We start from the raw sequence: 10,682 nt of genomic DNA, 5'->3' as shown, positions 1-10,682 counted from the left end.
GGATGCTACTAAATGAGAAGGATAGAAGTCCGAAACATTTTCCTCCAAGAAAAAGGACTAACCAAATATAAGAGATTTATAATTTCCTTCTAAAAAAAAAAAAGAAAAACTCAATTATATTAGTATTATTTTTGTATTATCCTATTCCGTAATTTTTTAATATTACATATATCTTATTATTTTGATGTCGTTACTGTTTCATTTCTCCGGTATTTCCAACATGGCCTCTTCACTATTGTTTTTCTATTCAATCTTGTTTTGCCTTTTCTTTAAGTGGAGAGTCTATCAGAAACAATCTATTTACCTCACACAAGGTAGGGATACGGTCTACGTCAACGCTAACCTCCCCATACTCCTCGTGTGGGATTAACCAGTTGTTGTTGGTCTCTGCTCTCTCTAAATGCTAGTGCTTATAACTGACACTTGTTTGCAGCCTCATGTAAAATCGAGATTCAGATTTTTTTTCCCTTCATAAAGACTATATATCATAGTACTACTGTACTCTTGAGGGAAATGTTAAAAAGAAAAGAGAAGAGAATATAATATAAATTTGTTTCACTGACAATTGTTCGAAGAAGAATAGTTGGTTAAGTTTGTGTTTGAAGTTATCTGTAAAGAAGAAGAGTTGGTCTTTTACTTCATTTGTATTTTTCTTCCTTCTCTTCTCTTGGTATTTCTCCAAAGTGTAAGCTTTCAAGTCCATGGTTACTTTACTATTGTCTGCATTATTACTTCATTCATTTTTTTCCCCTCCAATTATCCAACAATATGAAAAATAATTGCAACAGTTCATTTGTACTTTTAAAAAAAATTGTGGTGATTATCTCATTATGTGAAGGATAAGGATGGTGATACATTGCACTATGTGTTCTATATTTCTCAAGATTTCATCTTTTCTCGGATTGGTCTTTTTTTTTTTTTTTTTTGGAGGGTGGGGTGGTGCTCTTCTTGCTTTTAGTTCTTTTTCTCCAAATATTTGAGCTGAAGATATAAAATTATCAATTTATCTTATTAAGTTGATTAATAATATTCATTTTTTTAATTGTTATTCTAAATTCTATGGATGCAGAGTTTGATCTTGATGGCTTACCAAATTTGAGCTGAAGTAGTGAGAACTTCCCAAGTTCTGAAGCAATTGCAGTGTATCACAAAGCTCAAAGTGTAATTTTCTTACTTCTTTCAGTGTTCAAATATTAGTTTTTGCTGATGGAAAAGCATTTAGGACTAAAAAATCTTTTAGTTTTGGCTTTTATATTACTCTCAATCAGCTTCTCAGAGCAACTACAATCTTCACAAGTACAGACTCTATTGAGGATTCAAAATCTTCTGAATTATCCACCTGCTTTGAGTAGTTGGAACAATGACACAAATTTCTGTAAAACTGAGCCAAGTTCAACTGTTACTGTTATCTGCTATGAGGAAAATATTACTCAGCTTCATATAATAGGGGTAAAAGGGGCTTCTGCATTACCAAAGTACTTCTCGATCGATTCGTTTGTCACTACACTTGTTAAGCTACCTAGCTTGAAAGTTCTAAGATTAATTTCTCTTGGTTTATGGGGGCCATTGCCTAGTAAACTTTCAAGACTTTCATTATTGGAAATATTAGACCTAAGTTCAAATTACTTTCAGGGTGACATACCCCTAGAAATTTCATCGTTAACGAGCCTCCAAACTTTACTATTAGATGGTAATAAGTTCACTGGAAGACTTCCGAATGGCATTGGTTCACTAATGGTTTTGGCAGTTTTGAGTGTGAAGAACAATTCTTTAGATGGGCATTTACCTGATACACTTCAAGATTTGCATAATCTTCGCGTACTTGCACTTTCGAGGAATAATTTTACTGGTGATGTTCCTGATGTTAGCAGTCTAGAAAACCTTCAGGTTCTGGATTTGGCAGATAACTCTTTTGGACCTAAATTTCCTCGAGTTAGCAGCAAAATTCAAAGCATTGTGTTGAGGAAGAATAAGTTTACTGCAGGCATTCCAGAGAAAGTTCAATCCTACAATCATCTTGAACATATGGATATTTCTTTAAACAGATTTATGGGGCCGTTTCCTCCGTCTTTGTTATCTTTGCCATCGATCACTTATCTTGACGTTGCAGGAAATAAGTTTACGGGAATGGTTTTTGAAGATAATCAATGCAATGCCGGATTAGATTTTGTGGATATATCTACTAACCTGTTGAGTGGAAGATTACCCAGTTGTCTTATGACCGGTTCTAAGCACAGGATTGTGCATTTCTCTAATAACTGTTTAGCTACTGGAGACAGTAGTCAACATCCATTATCTTTCTGTCGGAATGAAGCGTTGGCTGTTGGTATCTTACCTCATCATCAGAAGCAAAAACCATCTCCAAAAGTGGTTCTTGCTTTTATCGTTTGTGGTAGTATCACGGGTGGAGTCGTGCTAGTTTGCGCGACTATTTTGATTGTCAGGAACTTTCTTGCAAAGGAAGCTGTACGAAAAACCCCAACAAGATTAATAGTAGAAAATGCATCATCTGCATATACCTTGAAGTTATTCACAGATGCAAGTAAGATTCCTCTCTTCTTTCTGTATTCTCTATCACTTAACTCGGCCACCCAATACGTTGATTGAAACGGTCATATAGTGAATGCTCAAGCGGAAAGGGGTTAAAAGTAAAAGTTAATTTCAGGTTTTGAGCACAAAGATTGTTTGGATTGACATCCAAGATCGTGTCTTAGCATAGAAGCATAGTCTTGGCTTTCCTGCACACGAAGTACAGAATAGGAAAGAGAAAAAGCCTAAATATACAAAGTTTCCTTTTGATTCCTAACTGCAACTAATTTGCCACATTGTTTTTCTTCTCTATGTACAAGGATATGTTACTCAAGCAATGAAGCTGGGATCACTTAGCCTTCCGTCTTATCGGACCTTTTCGTTGGAAGAGCTTAAGATAGCAACAAACAACTTTGATGCAACAACTTTTATAGGCAGCAATTCTGACAGCCAGGTATTGCATTTCAAATTACCACGTACCTTACTTTTTCTTTCCTACCGTACTATGTCATGGTAGTATCATCCTTGATCGTTTTGGCACCAGAAAATGAGCTATAGAACGATACATGTTCAGTTGCTTTAGAATGATATGGCCATCTCTCTCGGTTGTACCACCACTTTAGATCGTTCTATTCGTGCTTGAAAAACAACCCCATTGGTCCGCTCCTTTTAATGGACATTCGTACCCGTCCTCTGAGGGTTAACATCTCATATAACAAATCGTGAACTCTTAATCTATTATGTTACGCTATACCTTATCCTGTTTAGGTAGTTATAGAAGATTTGCTCTCTCATTCTACTAGCCAATCACTTGTTTAGATGAGTGCATGTCAACAAGGTATGACACGATATAAGCTCTTCGTAGGGATATACTCATATTCGAGCGAACGTAAGAGCTGTATATATGAACAATCTAGTGAAAGTTTGACAGACAAAGACTCATAAACTTGGTGTTTTTTTAATTTTTTGATTCAGATGTACAGAGGTCAGCTGAAAGATGGTTCATACATCGCAATTAGACGCCTGAAAATGAAGCAAGGCAACAATAGTCAAAATGTTATGCATCATATCGAACTGATGTCAAAACTTAGACATCATCATCTGGTCAGCACTCTTGGATACTGCTTTGAGTGTTACTTGGATGATTCAAGTATTAGCAGGATATTTCTCGTCTTCGAATATGTACCAAGTGGGAACCTAAGGAGATGGATCTCTGGTAATTATTTAACAAGCATTTGTACTTATATGCTATATAATGTGCTTAGCAGATCAATACAAGGAAATTGATATTTCACTATCCTATTTCTTTTTGGCAGATAAACGAAGACTAACTTGGACACAACGTATAGCAACTGCTATAGGAGTAGCAAGGGGAGTAGAGTTTCTGCATACTGGAATAGTGCCTGGAATATTTTCAAATAACATAAAGATAACAGATATTGTGTTGGATCAGAACCTTGTTGCAAAAATTTGCAGCTATAATTTACCTATTGTGGCTGAGAATGTAAAGGTGGGATAACAGACTTCACAAAGTTGGAAATGTCATTCTGTGACGCACAAAAGAATGTATCCTGCAAAATTGGCTAATTCTGCTCTCTGTGCAAATTTGCAGGAAAACTTTCAAAATTTATCTAGTAGTTCTAAAGAGCTGAAGAGTGTAAGGTATGCATAATCTCACTTAGGTATCAAGAAAGTTGTATGAGCTCCACCTTGAGCATACACATTTTGCTCAATCTTTACCTTTACTGATGCACAGGGGAAATTATGAAGACAAGTCGGATGTATTTGACTTTGGAGTAATACTATTGGAGATAATTAGCGGGAGGCAGATAAATACCAAGAATGAAGCGCGACTCATACAAAATCAGGTATGACTAATACTTCTTTTCGCTCTTCTTAATTCCAAAACTTCATCTTAAGCTATAAAAAACAAAACTAGATATGAAATGAGGATGATTCCTTATGATGAAAAATGTCTGATAACTAAACACCAGAAAATGCACTTTATCATGGATATATTTCCTGAAAAATGATTTCCATCGTACCAAACACACCTACTTCGGACTGATTACTGAAGAATAAATGGCCGATATCCTTATAATAAGATCCTTAGCTCATTCACATTTTTTTACTTTGTTTATCATATGCAGTTGCAAGAGAGCATAATGGCTAATGAAGTCTCAAGAAAGAATGTGGTTGATCCAGCAATTAGAAATTCATGCTCGGACGAATCGTTGAAGACAATGATTGAGATATGCAGTAGGTGTTTATTACAAGATACAGAAGACAGGCCCTCAGTGGAGGATGTAATTTGGAATTTGCAGTTTGCTGCTCAAGTTCAGGATGCATGGAAAAGGGACTCTTCTAGCAGTGATGCCTCTCCAATTTCACACCTCTACAACCTTCAAACCAACTTGTCATGCAATAGCAAAAGCTCGCGGATTTAGTTTAAATATGTTTTTTTTTTAACAATTTCCAACTACATATCACCTGCTGCTAAAAGCATACGTCGGTCCCCGCCATGGAAAAGTGAAAGGAATATAGTTTTGTGTATAGATAAATTTGACAGTACTTAAGTTTTTATTAGTTACACTCAATTTTTGAACTAGTTTTGGAGTCACATTTGCTATTGAATTATCGAAATGGCTTAATCCTTTCATCAGAATGTGTTAAGACAGGAATAGAAAGCTAAAACTATTTAACCTATTATAAAAGATTCTATATATTGTCTGTATATAATCTAAACATTTACACTGCCAAATTGTGGAAATATTTTCACAATGTCAGTGCATAAAACTTAAAACTCTTCCAATGTCTGAAATAATAGTCTAAGTCATAGCACTTGATCCTTCTAGGTTCAGGCGGAACTAGTTATTTCGCTTCCTGTTTTAGTTGGGGAGTGAGTGAATCACTAACAAAACAAGAAACTTTCAACAATTACATTAGTTTGGCAACAAAGGGTAATACCAGTTTCTATGATTAATGACAGAATACCATATAAACTAAATATTAAAAAAAATAACTTATATAATAAATTTTCTGTTACAGAATTTATACAAAAGTTCTGTTTCCTAAAACCTTCTCCCTACCAAACAGATGCCATAGCAACCTCCATGTATGCATGTAATATATATCAACTCAACTAGCAAGATACAGAGTGAGTAGACGACTATTTACTCACCTCAATAAAACCAAGATATTACAACATGATTATATAGTTCAGACCCCTAGAATAGACGTGGAAGATAAAGACCAAAAACAAATGAACACAAAGGTGGAATAATTTATGGAAATGGCAGCATTGAAAAATGATCTTCTGGACACTAGCAATATCTATTCGTTTGAAGGAGTTGTTTCCATCTTCTGAACTTGAGGAGCTGTCACCGCCACTAAGCTAAGATCAGAGGAGTTAGAATCTCCAGACCTCTCACGGATCTCTCTGTATTCCTGGCATATGGCACACAAGTGGCAGAAAAAGTGTGTCGCGAAGTCTCCACAAGGGGCTTCCTGCATATAAATCAGGACATAAAAACGTTAAATGCAGGAAGTTCGCAATCTAACCAGTTTGTATCTGTCTGTTATAAGGTAGAAGTGGTCCTTTTTCAGTCTTGCAACCAAATTATATTAGCGCAGAACAGAGGAAGGCGGCAGGGTATGGGAGCTAAGGGAACAGAGGAAGGTGAGGAATTCACGGTAAAGAAAATGCAATGATGGTTAACTGGTTATAAACTGCGGCGTACTCACTTGATAACAAACTCAATGCTAAAATTTCCAGCTCAGACAAATTTTCAATGTAAACCATACAGAAAAGGGAATTACACAAGTCGGTTCTTTTTCTACATGGATTCCTAATTTTCCAGATTCCAAGTTATTGATAGTTTTATCTAACTGAAGCCTTCTATTACTTGTTCAAATAATGTACAATCTTCTCTTCCTGGAGTCAATCACAAATTGTAATATTTTTAATCTTCTGTAGCTTCTACAGATAACATTTGATCCTAAAGAATGTATGTGGAATTCTAAGACAATTCAGCTTATTTTTTCATCCTAATGGAACAAACTCCCATATAAAAGTCTCTTCATGTAGCCATCAACATAAATATAATTTAACATAATGGGAGCCCAAATTTTCTTTTTTGGGGAGCACAATTGTTTTCATCTTTTTTGTTTTAGTTTTATGTAGTATCATTTTATTATTATAAGTGCATTCTTATGTCGTCATTGCAACATTAAGAGATTTATGCATCAAGGTACAGAAACATCCTCAAAAGGTGTATACTTCCAATCATGCAAAACAGACTAACCGCACATGCATATGTCAAAGGGTAATTTTGTTTTGCAAAATATGGGATACTATAATGAAAATATGAGAGGTTATCTTGAAGGTAAATTTGAAAGCAATCTAACTTCACTCATATTTTTGAAATATGTCTTTCCTGTTGAATCAATAGAGTTAGTGATGATATGCTAAATCAGATTCTCATCCATGTGGACAAAAATAGCAAAACCACAGAGATGGCTACCTGAAGATTGTACTTTGATCTCAATGTCCTTCGATAGCCACAGGCATAACATGCAACAAAGCATCCAGGCAAACCCAAAAGAATGCCTTCAGTTAAGAAGCAGCAAATTGTGTTGAAAAGCGCCCACAAAATAAAGTGAGTCGTACATGATCCCATCAAGGTTCCCGACCCCAAGAACTCCGCGTTTTTCCCAAACAGAAAGCAAGGGCAAAGAAGTCCAATAAAACCTGCGGTCAAAATTATGCATTTAGCAAATAACTCAAGGTTGTCAACCAAAAAATAGTATAATTCATCTGGCACCAGAGAACTCAGAAACAGTTGTTGAAAGTTTAAATCCGAAAACGAACATAATTAACCCTCCAAAGATAGAGAACTTCCCCAATCACACCTCCATTATCACTTGTTTTGTTGATCTTATTATCTGTTGAAAAAGGTGATCTAGGCCCATCAGAACTTCTGAAAACCAGTTTCTGGAAATTCTGGCAGTTGTGTTATTACTCCACGACAATGACAAACAGTGAGACCACAAGGGAGAGAGGAATAGAAAAACATCTGGAAATAGAATGGGAGCAGTGCTGGGAACAGAAATGCATGAGTGTCTCCCAGAACTGTATGGAATATATCAATCAGCATTTTTTCTATTTTTATGCTGTTGATAAGGAATATATCAACCAACTATGCCTCAATGTGTAGGACTAAGACAGCTCTAAAGGTCGTACTAATTCATGTTGTACACCAACACACAAGCATGCATGCACATACATCCAGCATAAGACTAATGTTGAGTGGCAGAATTCAAATGTGCATCTTCACAGTGTTATCAAACGCGAAAAGCGCAAAAAGGCTCTAAGGTTCGTTGGGGCTTTAAGCGCAAAGAGCAAATAAAGCGTGGGCTTTAATGAAAAAAGGCGCAACTGGAGAAAAAAACAAAAATATGTATATGTAGTCCAAGATTAATAATTATAAGCATGAATAGCAAATATATGGACAAAGAAATTGAAAGAACATTACGATAAAGTGAAATATCAATTGTTTAATGTCGTTTGTTCAGGATTACACTAATTGGCAAGTAAAAATATGCCATAGAGCCTTGATGCGACACTAAAGAGCCCACAAAGCGAGGCGAAGCGCTCAACATGTTTTGAGCCTCGCTTCAGGGCTTAAGCGCGCCTTTGACAACACTGCATCTTCAGGCCCATGGTAAACACCTAGAGCGAAATGACTATGACTATGACTATGCCTACGCCACAACTGTATCTTTCGTACTCTTCCAGCTAGCAAGATAAAATCTAAGTCCAAGAACTTCGTCCGTGTGAGCTTGCTCAAATAGTAGGTCCCAAACCAGAATAAAAGATGAGGGCTGCAGTAGGTTAACGACCAGCAAAAGCTATATGACAAATAGTACTGAATACATTGGGACGTGCTCACCCAGGCATGCGTCCCAATTATTGAATATTGAAACTAAACAACTATAAATGGAGCAAAATGGATAGTGAGTATTCACATAGCCAAAACCCACTAGCTTGGAATTGAGGCGTAATAGTTGTTGTATTTAAGTCCAAGCCTCCAAGGAGTAAACAAAGTTAAGGCTACCTCAATATTGAAAAGTACTCTCTCCATCCCAATTTATGTGAAAGTGTTTAACTGAGCACGGAGTTTAAAAAAGAAATAAAAATTTTGAAACTTGTGGTCTAAAATGAGTCATATATTTGTGTGGCTATAAATCATCTTACTAAGTAAAGTGGGCATTTTAAAGGTGTCCTAGGCATATAGAGGTGGTGCACTCAGAGTTTTATGATAATCGTTGCCTAATAAGACAAGAGAATAATTAATCATGACTCTTATTTTACTACCCAAAGATGCACCTTTCATTCACTTTTTCCCCTTGTCATAAAGCAAGATCACAGGGCAGAGAGTAGCGTACAGCTCTGTGGATCATCAAAACAAGCACAGATTCCAGAACTCCACTGAGCCGAGTCATCACTTTTGCTCTGTTGATTTTCTTCTGCAGCAGAAACATGGTGTGCTTCTGCATCTGACTGATCCAAAGGAATATAAGGTGGAGGTGAATAATTCTTCTGCCCTCCCATTATTCGTCAGGTGTAAACAGCAACTGCAGCGAATGCAGGAGAAAACAAAACAATCGTAATAATTAAGAAGCAAGTTACACATAAACATCCAATCAGTTCTCTGATTACATCAAGTCATCAAGAAGAGTTACTTTCTTATGAATCTATAAATAAGATGTCACCTAAAAGAAAAGATAAAACAAACACAGACACCAGATATTGACACGCAAGATGAAAAGAATAGATGCCTAATGTTTCGTAATCAATTCCTGAGCTGGCAAACCGAAAAGTGAAAACCAACAAAATCTAGAACAATGTACACTGATCACATCGTTGCCTGGCTCCAGTTAGGGTTAAGTACTAGCAGGTTTCAATTCCTTATAAGTTAGTTCCAAAAAGAATGACACACTTCTATATTTGAAAACAATTTAGCTTTAAACTTTGCATTTTATCCTTAAGGAGAAACTTTTATAGCCAATACAAATGATATGGCATTTTTAATACCAAAAGTCTTCTTTTCTTTCTTATATTTAGTGCCGAGGCAAGCAGGTCGCATAAATTGGAAAAGAGGGAGTATTAGTCATTTAGATAATATTTGTCGCTGAAGAAAATCGTAAGTTCTCCAACATCCCAGGCATTAAATCAAAGACCAATTTGTATAAAATGGTCTGAACCAACATGGTATTTCAATTCAAATGATTTCCAATTATCAGAAATTGAAATATGTTGTAAAAACTAGTTAAAAGGATTTGGTAAATAATTTTAAATCATGACGTATACATTTATAATTTGAGGCCTTAATTATTGTGTTCCATTTTCTTCACCCCAAAAAAAAAAAACAAAATAGAACTCCTCTCAAAGGCACAATATTACTCTATCACAAATTAATGTATCGGAATTGAGGCTTAATCCATGCAGTGGAGACATAAAAGCATTAAATCCAAAGATCAATTCTTCATTTTCATTTTACGATTATGAATCAATTTGAAAGGGGAAAATCTAGAGAGAGAAATTTACAGGTGGATGTCGCCGGGAAAGAGAGTCGCCGAGGAGATCGCCGAAAAGAGATGGAAATACAAAGCTTTCACAGACGGAAAGTTTTAGCGTGCAATGGACAGAATTTCACCGAAAAACAAAACAACCGACTAGTTCCCAAATGACGCCAGAGATAGCCTTTGATGGCGTTTGTTTCAAAAAAAGAAGGTACAGTAATTTTTCAAACTTACTTGGGGAAAAGTGAAAGTGTTTGGTTGAAAGAAGCATTTGGTCTTTTTTATTTGTTTTCAAGTACTGAAAAAATTAGTAATATATTTCATTCGTACGTACTCAAGTACGAATACTCCATAAATAATAATAATAATAATAATTACAAGTACATAAGTATGATTAGTTAATATATATTCTTAATAGGCAAAATACCTTAAAGTTATTCGCACATCACACCTCTAGGAAAAACCATAAACCTCCTGCAAAAAATACCGAGCCAGTTGTCAAGCCTACCCAGCAGGTCCTTCCCAATCCCAATGGCAAGTCCTAATTAAATAATACCTCTACCAAAGCC

The 10,682-nt window shown here is 35.8% G+C and overlaps 2 protein-coding genes across 2 annotated transcripts; one reads left to right on the top strand and one right to left on the bottom strand.

Moving 5' to 3' along the window:
• On the top strand, window positions 367-5,186 carry LOC109234263 (probable inactive leucine-rich repeat receptor-like protein kinase At3g03770). Its single transcript, XM_019400170.1, has 8 exons — window positions 367-685; window positions 1,070-2,542; window positions 2,850-2,983; window positions 3,505-3,745; window positions 3,846-4,039; window positions 4,142-4,191; window positions 4,286-4,397; window positions 4,680-5,186. The coding sequence occupies exons 2-8, from the start codon at window positions 1,207-1,209 to the stop codon at window positions 4,974-4,976; spliced, it is 2,364 nt and encodes a 787-aa protein (XP_019255715.1). The 5' UTR covers window positions 367-685; window positions 1,070-1,206; the 3' UTR covers window positions 4,977-5,186.
• LOC109234262 (protein PLANT CADMIUM RESISTANCE 10) lies at window positions 5,531-10,378 on the bottom strand. The gene is made up of 4 exons (XM_019400169.1): window positions 10,139-10,378; window positions 8,977-9,165; window positions 7,053-7,279; window positions 5,531-6,036 (listed from the first exon to the last, which is right to left on the bottom strand). Exons 2-4 carry the CDS (start codon window positions 9,140-9,142, stop codon window positions 5,863-5,865), a joined length of 567 nt encoding a protein of 188 aa, XP_019255714.1. The 5' UTR covers window positions 9,143-9,165; window positions 10,139-10,378; the 3' UTR covers window positions 5,531-5,862.

The sequence above is a fragment of the Nicotiana attenuata genome, chromosome 11 (genome assembly GCF_001879085.1).
Source record: "Nicotiana attenuata strain UT chromosome 11, NIATTr2, whole genome shotgun sequence".
Taxonomy (NCBI): domain Eukaryota; kingdom Viridiplantae; phylum Streptophyta; class Magnoliopsida; order Solanales; family Solanaceae; genus Nicotiana; species Nicotiana attenuata.
The sequence above is the reverse complement of the archived record's forward strand: the minus strand, read 5'-3'. Positions and strand labels throughout refer to the sequence as shown.